Source organism: Apus apus, chromosome 16 (genome assembly GCF_020740795.1).
Source record: "Apus apus isolate bApuApu2 chromosome 16, bApuApu2.pri.cur, whole genome shotgun sequence".
In the NCBI taxonomy this organism is placed as follows: domain Eukaryota; kingdom Metazoa; phylum Chordata; class Aves; order Apodiformes; family Apodidae; genus Apus; species Apus apus.
The window spans coordinates 3,915,579-3,936,272 of NC_067297.1; the positions used below are offsets into that span (position 1 = coordinate 3,915,579).

The 20,694-nt window shown below is 42.9% G+C and overlaps 1 protein-coding gene across 1 annotated transcript; it reads right to left on the reverse strand.

The window, feature by feature from the left end:
* Nucleotides 1–1,661: 1,661 nt before the first annotated feature.
* Nucleotides 1,662–16,663, reverse strand: RAB35 (RAB35, member RAS oncogene family). The gene is made up of 6 exons (XM_051634087.1): nt 16,500–16,663; nt 12,700–12,750; nt 11,819–11,942; nt 5,009–5,133; nt 4,793–4,917; nt 1,662–4,275 (listed from the first exon to the last, which is right to left on the reverse strand). The coding sequence occupies exons 1-6, from the start codon at nt 16,549–16,551 to the stop codon at nt 4,147–4,149; spliced, it is 606 nt and encodes a 201-aa protein (XP_051490047.1). The 5' UTR covers nt 16,552–16,663; the 3' UTR covers nt 1,662–4,146.
* Between the last annotated feature and the right edge of the window lie 4,031 nt (nt 16,664–20,694).

Here is a 20,694-nt window from a genome sequence, read left to right on the forward strand (position 1 = left end):
GTTATGTTTTAATAGGGTTCTGACTATTTCACCTTGGGCTGTCATTAAAGCACTCGTCTCCATCCTGTCATGGCCAGGAGCCTGGAATCATCCTTGCAGTGCTGGGTCAGAAGACACTCCACTTGTGATAACTGATACTTCTAGGACACACATGGCGTAAGGAAAACATCTGCTCCAGTGAATGAGATGGAGGAAGCACATTAATCCAGCAGGTACTCAGGACCCCTAAGCAGATTTAAGGAGTGGGATCAGCAGCTCTAAATACAACACTCAGCCTTGCTTTTGAGATAATGGTAAATGAAACAGTAGTGCTGCACAGTCACTGTTCAAATATTGCACAAAGAAGATTGCCTGCTGAGATTAAGGTTACAAAGAACTTTCTCACAGTTAAGTAACAGGTGACTGTTTGAGCAAATGTTTATTATGCTTAGCCTAAGGGAAAAGGGGTCAATCTCCCTTTAGAAAACACTGCAAGGGAAGCAACTGGAAACAAGAAACAATTAAGTATAAATGAAAGGCAAGTCACTAGCACTTTATCTTAATACAAACTTAGATCAGCAACTTGCCATCGAGATGAACAACAGATCAATTACTGAGAACAGACTGATTTTGCACAGAGAAGCAAGAAATGAGGTTACAAGCAGCGCTGTGTGCACAAGGACTTGATGGCTGTATGCACTTGTCCTACTGAGGATGTGAAACTCCAGCCTGCCTCTCCATCAGGCAAACACTCCACTCCCCACTCGGCTATAAAAAGCAAGATTGTTTTAACCAAAAAGCCAAGAAAGGAAGTGTCTGGGTGCTGCAGCAACGATTCCCTCAGATTGAGAGGGGGAAAAGCACACAGCAGGGACAAGCAGAAAGAATGTACCTATAGATATGTACATATACCACAGTGCTGTAATTTTTGTATGTAGCAGTAATGTAAATAAATGTATGGTTTTTATAAGATACATATTATAAAAATCTATAAAGGCATATTTTTAGTAAAAACAATGCTCTACTTCTTTTGTAAATAGTTCTCTTCAGAATAAAGCAATCATTTATATGATACTGTCTCAGCTCTCAAGTCACTGCTTACCTTGTCTAGCTGCCAAACAAGCTCCCTTTCTGAACTGACATCTTAACACCTAACAGCATCTTTAGCACTTCATCATCCCAAGAAATTCAGCTGCAGAAATCACTTGCATGTGTTCAGAAGAGAATGGTCCTGGAGAAAGAACATTTAAAGCATTTATATCTCCTGCCACACAGGAAAATAGAAAGGTGAGCTTGTCAATCTTCTCCACCTTCCAGCCATTTGTATAATTTACTGGGTTTTATATGGAATGATATTACAACTTTAATGAGTTTAGACACAAAACACAGACCAACAATGAAACACCTCCAGTGCCAGTTGCAGTTCAGACCATCTACATGTCCTGAGGATTCTCTCTACACAGTCAAACGCAGAAATAAGGTTACCAGTTCCAGCCCACTCTTTCCTTCACATTGAAAAACCAGACTAGGAAGTAAACATTTGAAAGCATGAATTGTGGTTTGGCCAATACCACAACTGGGAAAAAAAAACCCTCTTATGTACAGCAGAAGAGCTCACCCCTGGCTTGCCACCTTCCACCTCCAGATGCTGGACAGCAGAAGAAACAGAGCCTCAAAAAAGATTTGGCAGCTTGTAACCTTTATTTTTAGTTTTTTAAAATTATTTAAAAAGCATAATTAGAAACTTTCTTTACAGAAATAATCCTAGCAAACCAGTTAGACATTCCATTGCTCAACATTTAGGAAACTTCACATCAGCACCACTAGAGACAGTGTCCCAACCCCTTCCAATTGAAAAGTCAGTGTCAAGAGCAGAGGTAACTGCTCCTCTACAGCCAGCTCTAGGAAAAAAGAAAACAAAATCCCACTTCAAGCCAGAAGTTGGACACCTGGATTGGCAGGGTTCAAACCATGGCCACAAAGACCTGGACTCAAAGAGGATCAATCTTTCCATATAAGAGAACACTCCAGGCTTGGGTGCACCATTTCCTCATTTTATTGCATCATTTCCAGTAAATTCAGACATTTTCTTTACTTCTGCCTATATGAAGTTACTCCCTCCTAGATCTGCACACACGCTACCACAAGAGTCCCAAAGTGATGCAGCTGGGCCCTTTCATCTCAAAGAGACAACCACCACAGGACAGCTTCATTTCAACAGGAAGGCTTCGAGGACTGACCCAGCTCCCTCCCTGAGCACACACCACATTCAACATCAGAAAGCAGACAGGATGGACTGGTGTCACTTAAGCTGCCACTCTCCATAGCTGCTCAAGTCTTAAAATTATCAGAGCTCACGCTGGCAATATCATCCCAGCTCATTCTTAGTCTTGGGTTATCAATGAAAGATATGTGAAGAAAAGAGATGGGTGAAGGCAGCTGGATACATAATCCCAGCACCTGAACTGATTAAAAAAACCAGTGTGTTACACATTCATTGTTTGCATTTTTTAAAGTCTTTCAAGTGATTGATTGTGATGTGATTGTATCATTGGGGCTCACAACCCGTAAAATCTAAAAAAATGCAGGCAAAATAAGTGACTAAAATTTAGCCTCTCCTGGGGGAGTGGGAGGGAGGGAGAGAAGTGGGCTGATTCAAAGCTCATGGACACTGGTGAATCATATCCTACCAAAAACTAAGGCCAGCATTTCCACAGGGCCACTTACTGACAAACTGTATGTCCACCTTCAATGTCTTAAAGGAAGTCATACCCTCCATGCCTTTTAGTCATTTTAAGGAAAAAATTGTTATTAATTAGGCAATTATTCAGGTGCTGAGCATGTACTTTCAGCCCAGACATTTGATATTTTAGTTGCACACACATACACTCTCCACCTTTAACGACACCTGATGAACCAAGCCCTTGTTTTCCCAGAAAAGCCAACAAGGGCCAGGAAAACACTGCTGAGCATAGTGAGACCAGTTTGGTTCAAAGGGTGATCCTCCACCACCACATAACCCAAGTAAGAAACTTTCAATTTCCTTACATTGAACAGCAGTCCTCTCTAACAGAAGAATCCTGGGAATGATCCTGCAGCAGCTTTCACAGTCAGACATCAATCCAGAACAGCTGGATTTATTTTCATGCCTTTTCTCTCTCAAAAACTTTGTCGCCAAAATTCACATTCAAGTTCAGATCATCTATTTGTGGACAGGGAAATGAGGAAATGTTTGGGTTTTTTTGGCAGAATCACGTGGTTTTTGTTGTTCTCAAAAGAAGTGGACCCTCACTTAGGACCCTGGCAGAACCAGAAGCAGAGGTCAAAGGAGTTAAACTTTGCCTTTAAAAAAAAAAAGGTTTTATCCAAATAAATCCCACTTCTGATGGTCAGTTTGTTTTTCAGTGTCTTGATACAAACTCAAGGAGAGCACAGGTACAGCTGGGCTGCAGCACAAGAAGGTGAAACCCAAGGACCCAGCCACAAGCCTGGATCATGGCAAACTGAATTTCAAGGCCCCAACAGCAGCACCAGCTGCCAGCCTAGGGGCTGGTGAAGTGACACCCCAGGCTCCAGCAGCAACACCTGCAATCCTGGTACCTAGAAAAACAAAGCCAGAGCCCCAGTAAAAGCCTGGAGCTCCAGGTGAAGCCACAGGCCCCAGCAGCACCAGTTGCCAGCCTGGAGCCCGACAGAAATGAAGCCAGAGGCCCCAGGAAGCAGTTGCTGCCAGCCTGGGGCCAACTCAAATTAAGAACTTTGTACTATTTCTTTAAAAAGATGAACTCTGCAGTCCATGATTGGTTGACATTAAGAAGGCATAAGCCAAAGCGACAACAGGGAGGTGAGGCTGGTTAAAGCAATATACATTATATACAAACTCTTGGGTTAATTAGTCCACTTGGTAGGCAACGTCCTTCTTGACTACAAGGCGCACTGGAATGAGCAGGGGAGGAGAGGGGGGCAAGATTCCATCCGATACCTTCTTGGCACTGAAGTGTTAAGGTGCCAGCGCCTCTTGATAGAAAACATGGAGAAAAAATAATCTTTAAATAACGGCACAAAACTGAGGAAGTCCTCCCAAAGCCTGCCCCAGTGGAATTGCCCGAGTCTAGCTGGAGGGGCTGATCTGTCTGAGAGCAGAGTCTCTGCAGCAGGGAAAGGGCATTAGCAGCACCGCTTCTTCCTTTTACTGTTCTTCGTTAGCTTCACCACATCGTTCTGTTGCTGCTGTTGCTGCTTTGCTAAGTTTTCTTTCTTTGCTCGCAGGACTAGCTCTGTAATGCAATTAAACATCTGCAAGAAAAACAAGCAAGGTCAGACCACCCAGGAACTCAGGCTAGCTTTTCTGGGGTGCTGTTCTCTTGAAGCAATTCCACTTCTCTTGATATTTCAGTAAGGGTTCAGAGATCTTCCCCAACCTACTATGGGCTGAGCAGAAATCCAGGACCTTCCCAACCCACTCCCAAGCTAAATCAGTAACACCTCTAACCCCTTTCCCAAACCAGTAAATAAAACCAGGCCAGTCCAGGAGTGACGATCAGACAGTCCTACCTCCCAGAACCATTCTCTCAAGTGCCAAGTCGCTCCTTAGACCATGCCTAATGTTAATACTGTAAAGCCAGTGACAATGCAACCTGGGCACCTTCACTTGGCTTCCGCAACTCTTTCAAACATAGCTGGATGTCTCTTCTTGACATTTTAGCTACTCACAACTTGTGCGAAGTATTGTATATTTCTTAAGTACGTAATTCCTATTTTTTTCCAAACCATTATCCCTATTTTATTGATTCTCTTCTGCATATTATATTACCTCTTCCACATTAATATTTTCTTTGGCGCTCGTCTCAAACAACTGGATCTCCATCTGCCCAGCAAATTTATAAGCATCTTCTGTTTCTACCACTTTTCGTTCTGGGTCATCATTCTTATTCCCCACTAAAAAAGAAAAAAAAACAAAACACAAAACATCAGTTTGGCACTTCAGCAGGTCTGAATAAGATGCTGTAACTGGCTGATTAAAACTTACCTAGTATCCGGCAGACATCATCACAATTTTGATTAATTTCGTGCAACCATCGTTTTACATTCACAAAAGATTCTGCACTGGTTACATCATAGACAACAATGACCCCATGTGTTCCTCTGTAATACCTATGGAGCAGGAACAGACAATAAATGTTGACTGAAGCCAGGTATCAAAGTTTTCTCTTACATAGCTTTGATAAGATCCCAAAGTTAGGGCAACTAGGTGCCCCCATTTTCTTTCCACTGGAATTAATTATTTTACAACGACTAGAACACATACAATTCCTGTAAATCTGCAGAGTTCTCTGCTCATTTAATCTATAGAAGTAGTTTCAAAGTCCAAAGATTGCAGTTTACTTCCTTGTCCAGGTTGTTGAGACCTTCAAAGATTAATAGTGTCTTCCAGCTACGTGAGCAAAAGATAGCAGTGCCCCCAGTATGGCCTCAGAACTGGATGGGAACCTTTGGTTTGTACAGACCACATTACATTTTTGCAGTAATTTTTTAACTGTGAAAGATCACTTACAGACTCAAATTTCAGCAGATGTCCAAATATACTCAACCCTCAGTCACAGTCCTCTTGAGCTCACAAAAATTTCAGTCTTGTTGAGCGACTGTGTTCTGATCACACCTTCCTACTCAACAGATCGACTCCATATGTGCACTCAATGAGCTCTGCTACCTTTAGCAATTAAAAATAAGCTTCATTTCACTGTGCTCCCATTAGTCTTGGTCAACCAGCACCTTTAAAAGATTATGAGCAATTCTGATATGCAAGAAAAACATCTGAATTCAAGTTCCAACATTATCACCTGCATAAACCTACTGAAGGCAGACACTATGTGCACAGTGAGAATGCTGTAAAAAAAAAAAAAAAAAAGAAAAAAAAAAGCAAGCTGCACCTTCTCAGTTTTCAGCCACATTCACAGGGTTACCAGGTATTTTCCCTACTGCAAATGAGGCAGCTTTGACAAAAAAACAAAACAAAACACAAAAAACCCAAAAATTTGAAACAGTTGACAGCTAGGTCTTTGCCAGCATCCAGTTTTTATATTTTGTGTAGCTTGCCTTCTTCCCTTTAATTTCCTCCTTTTTCTTATGATCAATATTAAGATTTTTAATAGAACAAACTCAAGAATTCAACATACCAAAATCAAAGATTTTCTCTTCAATTGTGACAGCATTTCTAGACCTTGAGCTCTTACCACAAGCACCTCCTGCAGCACCCTCCCTTCCACTGGACTTTGGAGATGCCCACTGCAACCACTTTGCTTCTCTTTGACAATTTATTTCAACTCAGCAAACACACCTTTGACCTTCAAAGCCTTTTAATCTGACCCAAATGCCCTTCAGAAGATCTCAGAGCTTCAGCTCACTTCTGCTAGTGATGTGCTTTAGCAAGTCACTATCTCTTCCCCACCTTCAGCCTCATCATCCCTTCTCTAACAGCAGCACCTGCCTTTACAAACCATCAGGACAGGCTTCCACAGACAGGCACACTTTTCTCTCATGATCACTTTGCAGTGTTGGTCACTGAGTATCAATACTCTCTAATCCACAAGTAGGACAGCCTTTTCCTACTGCTCATCTGAGCACTTGCAGAAGACAAACGCTTCTTCTAAGTCATGTTTTAGCAGTAATTTATGCTGTACATTAACCTTCCTTGGCAAGAACTAAGGTAAGAATTACTTATTCCCAGCCCCTAAGAGATCCCGCACCTTCCAATATTCTAGTCTATTTGCAATCAGTTCCTTTAACAGCTTTAAAGCTTGCTCCAACACTGTATTTGTGCTTTACTTCTTTACAAGCTCAACTTTATTTTGTAACTTGGATCTTATAGAGGAAAAAGTATTCCATAGCCTGAATCCACACTTTGCAAAAATAACCCATCCTCTCTTGACACGAACATGTACCGCAGTTTTTGATGAATGCTGTTTTGTGTGATAGCATCAGAAAGGGAAAGATCTCCAGTCCTATCAACATGCTGGATTTCTCTACATCTGAACAATTAACTATTTGTCTTCAAACTCTTCCATATCACCTAGTAGTCTTTTAATTCAGCAACCCTCGGGCTGACCTGCCACTTCCTCCCCACCACTGAGCTTAACATTTGCAAAGACAATGCTCAGCTTGTACAGAAACACAAAGCTTCAGCTACACCTACATCAAGCTGTTTTGTTCTGCTGTGCACACCATCAAACCATGCCTGTATTCCAAGCATCCAAACCAGAGGACCCAACAGAGCATCATTCTGCTCCTTACCTTGACCACGCAGCTGGGCTTCCTTCTAAGCAAAGCATATGATGTCAGGGAGTGGAATAACATGCTCTCTGCACATAGAGATCCTATTCCTGACATGTCACCAGCACAGTTACTGTTTGTTTGCTCCTAGAGATGAGGACTGTGGGCTGGACCACGCAGCACAGACCACTGTGGTATTCAAAACTCTCCAAGAGCTGGAAGTTCCTGCCACATAACACTCACATTGCCAACTACCTCATCAGAAGTATCTTCCTTTGTGCAAGACAGCAGCCCCTGACTCCTGCTTAGTTCCTATCAGCATACACTGCTTCTATTTTTGGAAGGGAAAGTTGTCTGGCACATTGTTCTAAAAAGGTTGCCAACCCCTCATCTATACTAAAATGTCACTTTTTCCATTGGCTGACATTATGTTTTAAGCAGCCTCAGAGGTAAGGCCATGACTATCTTTTTTATCTAACTCTTAAGCCCCAGCATATACATTTTTCTCAAAAAGCTTGTCATGCTATTTTCTGTTTGTTGGATACAGCCTTATGTTCTAGATAACATTTTAGGCTTAACAAGTAGAGAAAAGATTCTCTAACCCCAAGTGCAGGACAGTACTAAAAAACAAAATGTGATTTACCCTGCCCCAAACTTAAAATTTCAGAATGATGCAGTGCAGAATTGCTTTCATAACACGTTGTAGGCTTTGGTGAGCAGAGAACAGATGGGGCTTTTGGCATTCATGGAGGAGTAGGTGTAAATTTTGTGCTTTCGGCAACCAGGAGGTAGCTGAGGCTTTGACACTAGGGAAAGAATTCCTTATCTTCCTCCCATCCACATTTTAGGGAAGATGGAGACCATAGAACTGACAGCAGAAGAGAAATAAAGTTCTCAATCTCAGCCTCCAGGGCTAAGTGACTGATGTTAGCTGTCCTCTACATGGCAGGTGTGCTCTGCCATGTACCCTGCAAATCTCAAAAGCCAGTACCTGCTGCTACTCCTACTGATAAATACATCAATGAAATACAGAATAGTGTTTGTGAAAGTATCACACTGAGGTGAAAGACAAACAAACCTGACCTGTATGTGCCCTTGGATGATAGGTAGGAGCAAACTATCTTCCAAACAGTTGGAAAGACTAGATCTAAAGGCTTTAAATTTAGCTTTGATGTGGAAAAGGCTTAAGAATTATCACATTTAAGCTCAAATAAACACAGTACCACCCAAGTTGCTTGTTCTACCTAGAGAATCAGATTTAAAGAAGCTTAAAGACAGAAGCTTACTGCCTTTGAAACATTATGTACTAATACTGCAGACTTGATACATTTTCAGAATGGTTTAACCAAAGTCGTGGTGTCCTTCAGGCATCCACCTTCTCCCCTCACAGCTCTGACCATTACCTTTCTAAGCAGAAGAGAACATTTTGCCCTTCATTGTGGTATTTCCTGCTATAAGATACCAAAAAGAAAGTTCTCAGATTTCCTCCAGTAAATGCTTCCCAAGATTAGTATCTGGAGTTTTAATTATTAGTTTCATGAAGCATGACAGTAGCTAAGTCAGATGTAGAAGAGAGAAGAGTATTGACTGCACAGTTCAGTAGGTTCATTTTTCCAGAAAAAAAGTGGCCAACTTGAAAGATACATCATTGTTTAAATCATTAGTATTCTTTAATATTTCACTAGTTTGTAGTATACATATATCTTGTTTTTTGGTCCTCTAGAATTCTAACCAATTCCAGAGACTTTTAATAATCTTTTTTTTCAGGTTCCTGGAAGCACATCTATTGTCACAGGGCAGTTGACTAGTCTTTCAGCCGTATCTGGTTTACAAGATACAGTAATTTTATAATCACAAAAAGCTTATCCCTCTCTTGAACATGCCATTCCACACAAATGCATGGCAGAAAGTCCCTCTGCTATGGGTATTCATCCTGAGCTAGCACCTGACAATGACTATTTAAAGCTTAAAACCTAAAACCACAGGCTTGAATCACAACAAAGCAGTTCAATCCACAAGAGAAAATCAAGTACAGGAACTGGTTGTTCATGCATCTTAAGTATTCTTGCTAATACAGGTGACTCCTGGCATGCTATATCTCTGGTGAATTTAAATACAATTTAGAGTTTGGATGACTTTCCTTGCCAAACAAATTCACACAACTTTTCCTCTTCTCCTCCCACCAGCTATCCCAGTATTTCTACATTTAACAGACAGTAAAAACAGCTTCTGTCACTTATACTTCCCTGTTTGTAATTCTGATCTAGTTTATTTTCCTGAGTTTCAGTGGAATACTCCAGATCAACTTGATTTCTTAACAGTTTTATTCTGTTCTTCAGCTTCTGCAGCCACAGCAAAGTAAAATCAAAATAGTATATAACCTTTTAATGTTTCCAATTTTCTACTGTTTATTTGCTATCACCTGTACCATTTTGCAGTTCTCGGTCTGCACAGCAGTACTCCCAACCTATTACTAGCTGGACAAGGATTTCAGACTTCCTTGCCAGGCTTGGCTCACCGTCAATCTGAACTCTAACTGTAAAGGGCCTTCCTGGACCAGAGTAATACTGATGGAACACCTTTGTATTCTTAACCTCAATCCAAACCTCAGCCTAGTCAAAGACCAAGCAAAGACTTTCTGCTGTTGGCAGTGCACTTGCACTTTCACACCCATGATTTGGTAGCCAAGACCTTTCATAAGTATTAGCATGGTAACTCAATTTGTCACTCAGTTTGGGATAATTAAATCAGTTACAGTATTGCTTTGCCAATACAAAAAGATAGAACCATTTCCAAAATCCAGCTCTTGTTATGTCCTGTTTTTACAGATGGTATGTTTAGGTCCAGAGCATCTCTTGAAAAGTATCAGGGAATACCAGACTGCCACAGCTAGCTGACCTGGCAGCAAGGAGTCCTCACAACAACATAACCAGCATTCCCAAAGAGTTCTTCCTCAACACTTCAAATGCACTCAGACACAATAACTTCTTCGCTTAAAGTTGCACAAAATTAAAATATTTCTCGTCATGGAAGATTCTGTAACTACTTCGCCAGAATTCAGGCAGGAAAACTGGGACCTTCACTTCCCCAAGAGTAAAATATACCTCCCTTTGATAAAAAGCTATGCAGGAGAGTAGCAGCTGATCATGGCACAAATGCCTTCAACCCACTTCAGCTTCTGCATTTTAAACATTAGACGAAGAAAAATCTTTCAATAAAGCACTACACAAAGTCCCATCTGCAGTCATTCCCATTCACAAAACGAAGCCTCCCTTCCTGGTATTCCCTGCTCAGTGCTGGGTCCCATGGCTTTTTGAACTAGCTGGCATCAGCCCCATGAGCCAACGCTCATTACGGCAGCTCGGCGTCGTGACAGGGAATCTGAAAACAGGAAGGCCCTTTGCTGACTCAGCACTAATTGGGGCACTCAGTGACTAGCCCGGGCGCACAGCTGACGAGCCCAGCAGGGCAGTGCTGCCTCCCCCACTGCTTCCTGCCCCAGCTGAAACCAGAAGTGATGTCACACACAGGAACCCCACCAGAGGCAGCTGAGCTTTTTCAAGCCAAACGCTTCAGGAACAATGGAAGTAATCCAGAACTATCCGTGTAGAAGTGTAGAGGAAAGGGGCATTGGACACAGCAGGTTCAATTTTCCCACTTCCAGCTGCTCAGACACAGATGCACCCAATCTCATTATTTTTATGCCTGAACAAGTCAACCAGTACATCAGCTGAAAATTACCCTCCTCTCAGATAGAGCCAAAGTCAGTCCTGAAAAAACAAGTGAAACACCTAGTCTTTCAAGAATTATTATTTTTTAATACCCAAAGGAAGGAAAAGTTCCATTTCCAAGTGTATTTTTTTCTCTTCCGCTAGTGCCGTGGAGAGCAGTCCCACCTGTACTACAACCAATTTACAACCATATTTTATTCTTCGCTCCCACCACTGCAGCTGGGTGTGGTTTCTTCAGGAACAGGAAAAGCTGTGCACATGCTGTTCAAAAGGACAATGAGAATGAAACTGAACTCAAATCAAGGAAAAGGTTAACATCAGGTGGGCATCTACTTCAACACAACTCCACACAAAGACAGCTGCTGAAATGCATTTTTCCTAAAAAAAAACAACCCAAATATTTTAAGTCCTATTTGTTGATCTCAAAGCTATTCATTAGTTATGGGACACTAGGGGAGGGTTTGCTCTCTATACTTCTGTAACACACAGAATCAGAAGATGACCTTCTTGGACAGGCTTCAGAGACATGTTGTCTAGTATATGCAGAACAGTGAAATAACTCCAGTTCTACCATTTACAAACCAGCAGCAGAGGAATAAGACAAATCCACCATGGAAATACATAGAAGAGTAAGGAAACCTGAAATGCCAGTTTCAAGACTAACCAAAGTATCACCACTGCTACTGGTTCTAAAACAGCTGAGAGAAGTGCCACTATACAGACAGCAAAGCTATTGTTAGCTTATCAACTGCAACACTGAACTATCTAAACTATAACTCTGAACTACAAGATCCACACACAGCACACAGCTGCATATCACTAAGCCCAGTTGTACTCACGTTGATGTAATAGTCCGGAAGCGCTCCTGTCCAGCTGTGTCCCAGATCTGTAGCTTCACCTTCTCTCCATTGATCTCAACAGTCCGGATTTTAAAATCCACTCCAATTGTGGTAATGTAGCTGCCTGAAGGGAAAGCAGAGATAAGTAAGAACGTAAGTCTTATCCATTCTGGATATCCCAAAGCACACTTCTGGATGCTATTTGGCAGCAGCTCTCAGATTGGCCAGGAGAACAAGGTTCTCCCTATCTGTTTATCACTTAAAAAAGCCTTATCAGCTCATGCTGATCTATGTATTTTTATCTGCAGCTAACAGCTTTTTTTTCTAGCCTTCAAGCCATTTCTCCCGTACCACCCTTAAAATTTAAAACTCAGTGTTACAAAATTAAATTACTCTTCTACCGCAGTGGTGGTGAAGGGCGAGCACCCAAATATCTCAAAAAATGGACAGTAACTATGCCAATAATGCACTTGTGAACATTCTGAGATAAAGGTTTGCTTTAAATGCTCATGCAATCACTTATAAGAGTTTCCTCCCAACAAAGCCACCCGTGCCACAAATGCAAATATAAGTGGTTTAGCCACAACATTCTATCAATCTAGATCCCAAATGGCCAATAGGAAGCCTGCACAGCATAAGCTACAAAACCAAAGCTTTTTCTGAAACCATGACAGTATTTAAATACTGCAGGACTCTCAGTTGCAAGGGAAGATCAGATGGGATGGCTTGTACAGGCTTACGCCAAGGGAAGCAAAGTTAGAAACAGAAGGTATCCCTGGTACAGGCCATGGTAGATAAAGGCAGAAGAACAACTCCTTGAGAGCCAGCAGCACTGGGCAGACCTTGATCATTTCAGTTACTGGAGTAAACAAAGCACTCACCTGAGAATGTATTATCTGCAAAACGCAACAGCAAACTGCTCTTGCCCACACCTATGACAAACAAAGACAGCAAGATCTTTGAATACAGTCATCTTGAGTGTCAGGTAGCATAACAGGATTTTACCCATTCGTTGCATTTTTAACTCTAACTAGGCTCTTTTCTCAGCAGATAATTTAGTACCATTCACTTTGATTATTCATCTCAGTATCCTCCTTGAAAATTTGACTAGGCACACTGCAGTCACTCCATGATTGGTGTGCTTCTTGTAGCAGTAAAAGGTTGGGTTTTTTTCATCCCCTCCTTTCTCCAGCCCTCACCAAACTCCCCAAGAATATCTTTTGAACTCTGGTCACTTCTAAGAAGTCATAAAAAAGTAATAACTGAAAGCAGGTTTATGATCAATCAGTAGATTTGCTGAGGAAAGATCAAAAAAGGAGTATGTTGTGCCAATTAACAAGTGCTCAGAACCCTGCTCTAAAGGTCTCTATTGAATTCCACTTGCACATCAGGCTGAACACCACTGCCTACCTCCCATTCATTTATGCCGCGCTGCACGGCAGTGGAATTTGGACTACTTAGACAATCAGACTAGGGTTTGGTACTACAAAGCTTATGTTATCATGGCCACAGTTTAACAGAAGCCTAAACCAAACAGGGGAGCTGGGAACCATTGTTCTGTACAGCCATCCAAAACAGACTCAGTTCCACATTCAACAGGAAGGACACATACCTTTCTGAAGTTGTACCTTTTGCCAAAATGTCCCACAAAACATTTCTCTAAGTGCTTTGAGTAGCACTTCATCCAGGTTTTCCTTGTATGATTGTTTGCACCCTGATCACACCCTGTTGCAGGGAAGCATTTTTCACAGTGCTTCAGACAAGAATCGTAAGAAACTCATTCCTGCACACCCAATCTCAGTATCAGAAAGCTTCCAAGTTGTTATCTCTGCACAGTATCTCTGCTGCTAATGTCCCTTCCTCTCCCTCCCAAAAAAAAAAAAATCTGCTATGGCACGAAGAGAAAATTCAACTTGACCGGGGTGATTATGTATTGTATCTTTTCAGGTAGAAGTTATTTAAACTAATTGTTTTGACGATGTATAACCTTAAAGTTCTTCTTAATGGAAGACCCGTGCAAAAAGCATGGGCAAACACTGTACAGAACTTCAATAGTTCTCAGCTGCTGGCATCAGAAGATAGCTACCAGAATATAAAAAACCAAACAAGCAAATGAAACACCACCCAAAATTATTCAGTAAACCAGATCTCATTTGCAAAGAGTTCAAATCACTAGACTTCTGGAGAAGCCATGCTCACTTCTCACTGAGTATTACAAATCTCAAAGAAAAACAAGAATGCTACTACAAAATACAAAGTTACAGCATCATACTGTGAATACCTCTGAGTTCAAAAAAGGTAGCAGAGCAGTTCCTACAATTTAAGAGAAGACTATTTAGCAAGTGCTAAATGCCTGCAAAATGCCAGTTGGCTAAGGTTAAAAAACACTAACAAAAGTTTCAGCAAGTGTTACACTTCTTGATCAAACAGCCTTGGCCTCCTGCTTAACCAAAGACAGTAGGTGCTGGAACCCACACACTTGTCAGACCACACCACCTTCTTAAATCTTCAGTCAGCCTCAGGCCACACTGCAGAGCTGTAGGGGCTGCACAGGAACACTGCTCCGTCAGTCTGTCCACCACTGCACAGACATGTCTTGTCTACACTGCTCTCAGCAGCTTCTAGAGAAGAGAAACCTCCTGAACTCAGGAAGCTCTACATGCTCCTGATGACAACGATCTCACTAAACAAACACTGCCTCTGACCCGCACAGTTCATCTATAGAGAAACCACACTCAGTGTGACCCTCCACTTCCTACACAGAGTTATTTGGAGAGCTGCAAAGAGGAGGCTAGCAGAGCCTCTTTGGTTGTTGAAGGCAACAAAATGAAACAAAACAAAGGCCTACTGGCTTTGCAAAACCAAAATTAAAAGCAAATTTCTGAGCCATACCAGTTTCTAACAACCTTATCTTACTGCATGTTACAGTTAATTAAAGTACACGCAAAGCACAGATCAGCTGTATTATTTTTAAATATCTGGCACAACTGAGATCACCAGTAGCTTTTCAAGATGACCTGTTCTAAAAACACACAAACCTACTATCCTCTTGACACATTTGCATACAGAGGAAAGCAGATGAGACATAATAATGCTATCCAGTATCAGTCCTACTTCCTATTGCAAGGAATAAACACCAATAAACAAGGCAAGCAAAGTGTTCTGTGAAAGCAGGGACACAGCTTTCTGGTTGGGGTTAGCAAAAACAAAGCCTAAAAAGAAAAATCAATACTCAAACTACATAGTGATATTTAATTACAACAACAGAGAACCACAGGCAACCCAATAGTTCTCACAGCGCTTCTTTCCTCTCTCTGGATAAACTACAGGGACACAAGAAGACTCAGCCAAGAAATCTGATTTAATTGTTCAAAATGAGAAGTATTCCTCAGACTCCTCACCATCCCGTTTATCTTGCCTGAACAGTTTTGAAACTCATCAGCAAGCAAGAGTTACTTCTTTACTCCGAATGCAGCATTTGGTTTTAATAACCCATAGGCTCCTGAAAGTGCCAGGGGTTTTAAGCTGTTTTTGAAGCTGAAGCTGATCTTTAGATCCCTCCATGCAGACACAGAATAAAATATTTTTACATACATCTAAAGCTTCTGGAGGTGACTGACAACTGCCAAGATCAAGCAACACTGCATTTTCACCCAAGAGCGATGCCTCGCTGCATGCCAGGACCTGCTGTCTTATGGACCACACCTCTATTAAAAGAAGAGGGTGGATGCCATCTTCTCCATTTTATGGAAATCAAACTGTAAGCTGCTGGAGTGTTACCAACACCCAGCTGGACTGAAGGCAGGAACCTTCCCAGTCACAACTCTTATGTACCACGACTAAAGCACCAGACACAGGCTGAGTTCACATGCTGGCCCTCCAGAAGCTTCTGAACTGCTGCAGCAGTATCAATAGGTCTGTTTTCAAAAAACCCTATCAAAACCCCCAAATCTATAACTATTTGCATCCTACACCTTAACTAGAAATACACAAAGCTACTGGCTCTTCACGGATTTCTTAAAAAGAAAGTGACAAACTCTGGAACTGAGACTTCAGGTTAAAGTATGAAGAGAGTCTCAAATAATAATTAGGGTAATAAAAAGAGTACTAAAACGTAGTGGTTGCCACACTGGAAACAATGGCCCGTAGGGCAGAGAAGCAGCCAGCCCTTCCCAGCGATGCCTTAAACCGCCTGTCACAGGGCAGGGAATTCCCCCCCCATCCCAGCCCCAGGTCGGTGGGCGCCTGGGAACACGCGGCTGGCGCGGGCTGATGCTGCACGAACGCTCAGACGTGCCTGATCTTCCCTCTCCCTAAGCCCGGCCAAGCTATTTACCATACTATTCCGCGGCAGCCAGTTCCGCAGGTTCACCAGACACAACCCGGCCCAGCCCGAGCACACACGCCCCCTCCCTCAGCCACGGCGCGGGGGCCGCCGACCCCCGCCCGGCCACAGCCCGCGCCGCGGCACCGGCAGCACCTCCACCGAGCCCCGACGCCGGGAAACCGGCCACCCCAGCCCCGGGAGGGAGCCCCGGGACCCGGGAGGGAGCCCCGGGACCCCCCCGCCCCCCCCCGCGCCGCCCCCGCCCCTCAGGCGCCTCAGGGCCCAGACGGCGGCGAGGGGCGGCCACCCCACCAGCGGCCTAACGCCCCAGCCCCGGAGCCGCGCCGCTCTCACCGCTATCCCCGATGATAAGCAGCTTGAAGAGGTGATCGTAGTCCCTGGCCATGGCCGGGGCGGCGGGAGCGGCCGGGGCGGCGGAGCGAGCGGGGAGGGGGGAGGGGGCGGCGGCGGCTCCGGATCCACTTCCCGAACAAACAGCCGGAACTGACAGCGGCGCCCGCGCATGCGCAGCGCGCCCGGAGGGGGACGACACACGACGACGCTCGGCGGGCGGGGCGCGGCGCATGCGCGGGAACACCCCCCCCCCCGGGGTGGCGCCGCCATGACAGCGCCGGGAGGGCAGGGCCCGGCCCGCGGGCGGTGCCGCTGCAGCGGGTTCACCAGCTCTAAAGTACGTCTGTATTTTAAGGCAATTGTCTCTCACCAGTTCTAATTTCCGTGTTTCTTCTGCACGGGCTGGTTCCGCAGTCTCACGTGTCTTAATTTGTATCCCATGCAGCTGGAAACAAACTAACCCAGCATGTCTGGGTTGAAGATTATTTGGGGTTTTTTTAAGCACATAAAACTACGTTTTCTAAATACTTGTAATCAACAACGTGGCTAACGCCTTTGGTCTCACCTACAAATGCTGCTCACGCAACACGCTCGCAGCCCAGCCCCGCGTCCCGCACCTGGGGGGCACCGGCATCACCTCCAGCTCACCTCCCTTCGGCCACTCATCCCTGGCACCCCGCAGGTCATCCTGCATTTCCACCACGGAAGGGTCCTCTGGAGATCGAGTCCAGCCCCCTGCCAGAGCAGGTCACACAGAAAGGCACCCAGATGGGTCCTGAAAGTCTCCAGAGAAGGAGACTCCACAACCTCTCCGTGTCACCCTCACAGTAAAGTGGTTTTTCCTCTTGTTGAGGTGGAACTTCCCCTGTTGCAGTTTCTGTCCCTTGCCCCATGTCCTATCACACCACTGAAAAGAGACTGGCCCACTTCTTGACACCCACCCTTCAGATAGTTGTAAGCATTAATAAGATCCCCTCTGTCTTCCCTTGTCCAGACTGAACAGCCCCAGGTCTCTCAGCCTCTCCTCATTAAGACAAGATGGATGACCAAGCTACCTGAAGAGCAGGAGAAAGGCTGGAGTGTTGCCAGACACAGCTGGTGCTAATTAACAGATTTACACTCACAGAAAAGGGTTTGCAGGTAGCCCAAATGTAGCCCAGTGCTAAACCAACCCCCCCAGCACATACCACCCACCCCAGTAAGGCAGCCCATCCTATAACCAAAGTGAGAGTGCCTGATATTATCTAATAAAACAGGCAGTACAAACTGTATGTCATATAACAAAAATAAAATCAAAATATTCAAGTATTTCACTTTCACATTTGTCTCTTTACCACTGAAACTTTTAGACACCTTTTAAGTTTAAACACCTCTCATAAATTATTTTTTTTATCTTCTTGAAACACACACAGTTCAGCTGTCACTCAGAGACAAGTTGCTTGACAGTTCAAAGATGTTATTACAGTCAGTTGTGGGGGAAATTTATCTTTTACTGACAAGCAGTATTTTTAAGACATTTAAAATGAGAAAAAAAAAAAATTATTTAGTCTCCAAGTTGGCACAATCAATTTATCAGAGCTCATGTTGTGGCAAAAATTATGGGTATTTGATCTATTATATTGCAGTGTATAAATAGTTTAGTGAAAAGTAGCTATCAAAATCCAAATTCAGTGTTTCTCTGTAATTGAAAAATCAACATATTCTCAGCAAGTGCAAGTGAGCTCCTACCTTTTACTCCTCCCTCTCAGGAACAACCAAGTGCCAAAATTCAGCTGCTCTTTGGAAGGATGAATCAGTTTTTCCACTTGCTGCTACATAAGGTGAAATACAAATTATGAAAATACCCTTAATAACAAAAGATTTTGTTGGCTAAAATTAACAAGTTACTAAAAATAGGCTTCTATTTAACTGTAATTTTCTTTCCCACGTGTACGTGGAGCCTCACTCAGAATCCAAGATAAAATCAGCAAGCCAAGGTGTCCATCATCAAGAGCTCCAACAGCCATTCTTCAGAGAAACCTGGAAACTTTTTTCTTCCTTCCTGTCTGGAATGATGAAGTGATTCCAATTCAAACACCGAGCTTTTTGCAATCTATTTAGCAGTTTTGGAATGATGTACAATCTTGTACATGTGTCTCTGCACTGCGTGGCCTAACTGCTGCTGCTCCTGTTACCCCCAAAACAGCTAATTCATTGCAGGTGCAGCTCATTCCAGTGCCCTGAGACTGCCAAAACCTCAAGAGCATTTAGTTGAGTTTTTACTCCTTGATTATCACCAATTCAGTCCTAACACATACTAGCAATCTAGCAATCATCCTTGAGATTTTGTGGATGAAAACTTGAGATTCAGAAGCCTAGAAAATAGCACAATTTTCTATAGGGAGGGACTCTGGAATTACTAGTTGGTTCTCAGGATACTAAAATAAGTTATTCCCACCTAAAAGATAAGAGGGCAGGAGATAGAAGAAATAATAAAACTTTTGATGTCTAAACCAAAATATTTCAGTTGAGAAGGCTCTGAAGTTCAGACATCAGATCCAGAAAGCAGTGACATTCACACTAGATTAAGCTACTTGGAGGGCTACACACCAACAGTACTCATAAGTTTTCTACTCACTGTAGTTACTTATACCTCACTGGCAAACAATATGCAGTAAGTGGCTTTCTGCAGTGAATTATTCCAGGACTGGTGCTGCTCAGTATCTCCAGTAATTATCTGCATGCAGAGATAGAGAATACATTTACTTCTTTTTAATAACAGAAAGCAGAACAGATTTGCAAATATTCTGGGAGGCAAAATCAGAATTAAAAACAACCTTGAGAACACAGATAAATGCTGACAGAATATTATTTTAGTAAGACCAACTGCAAAGTACTGCAGTTTTGTAGAAATGGCCAACTGCAGGAATACAAGCTTGGAAACCAATAGCCAAAGAGCAATTTTGTAGCTTTGCTTCCCAGCTGGTCACAAACAAAACCCCTTATTAACACTGTGCTGTTGCAAAAATGTTAGTATAGACAACCAGATGTTACATAGGGCTTGCAAATTCGTATTCTCCCCTAAAAGCCCTGGTGCAGCAGTGGACACCATGAGGCAAATATGAATCAGAACAGAACAGACACTGAGGGCAGCAGTGTAAGTTTAGAAAACATTGTGAGAAAAGACTTAGAAAATCCAAACTTGTTTCATCCAGGGCTGAGAACAGTGAAGTGATGATGCAGTTGCTGCAAAAATGAACTATTTTCAACACTTGTAGGAACAGGGCAAGCAGCAATGGTCTTAAATAGCAGCAAGGAGGGTTATGTTTTTTAGACACAGAATGAGTTCTGACTGTCTGAAAAGTTACTATATAAAGAAATAGAAGGTATGGAGTGTCCATCACACAAAGCTATAAAAAACAATTCTATGGAAATCAGCTAGGAATGGTTCACTGGGAGCTGAGCATATCTCAGGTAAGGGGTAAATTAAGCTGACTTTCCCAAATCCATTCCAACAGCATTCCAATGACTCCAACAGCAAATCTTTGCTGCCAGGAGCCTACACCACAGGCTTGGGAGCCGATTGAACATCAAGAACATTTTGACAGGTTCTTGTGCTTTTAAGCAGAACAAAGCACTGCACTCCCAAACATCTACTCCAGCTTGTATCTTGCTGTTTGAGGCATGAGTATGGTGCAGGTAACCTGCTCTTCTGCCATAGCCAGCAGCAATTTGTTCCAGCAGAACATGTGTTCCCATGTGGTTATATTTTATGCTCTCAAATGATGTGTAGTGCTGAGTTCTGCTCCCTCCATCATGGTTTGAGCCATGCAGGGGTACACACAAGGAAAATTCCCCACCATCACCACCACCCACCCATCTGAAACAACAAATCTTAATGCTCCAACTTCTCAGGTGCAACCAGCTTCTGTGTAGTTTCATAAAAGAGATACGTCTCACTTAACTTACTCTACACAGAATGTAAAGCTCATTTTTCCTGCTTAAAATTTGAATTATGCAGCAAGATTTGTGACTATTTTAATCAAGTAGCATAAAAGGTAAATTAATATTAAAAAAAAGAAGAGGTACACATGTGGCCAGGTAAAATGTTTTCTTGGAACAGCACAACTCATTGACCAAAAAATCTCTGTCTGTTGGAAATGCCAAGTATTTTGTGAAGCCTTAGAAATATAAAACTAGAAGATTTTTCACAGGT

Excerpts from the sequence above, each read along its gene's own strand:
- RAB35 (XM_051634087.1), bottom strand. The coding sequence starts at position 16,551 with ATGGCCAGGGACTACGATCACCTCTTCAAGCTGCTTATCATCGGGGAT. Across the intron at positions 12,751-16,499 it reads GCTTATCATCGGGGATAGCG|GTGTGGGCAAGAGCAGTTTG; the intron begins GTGAGAGCGGCG and ends TGTTTGTCATAG. Across the intron at positions 11,943-12,699 it reads TGCAGATAATACATTCTCAG|GCAGCTACATTACCACAATT; the intron begins GTGAGTGCTTTG and ends CTTTCCCTTCAG.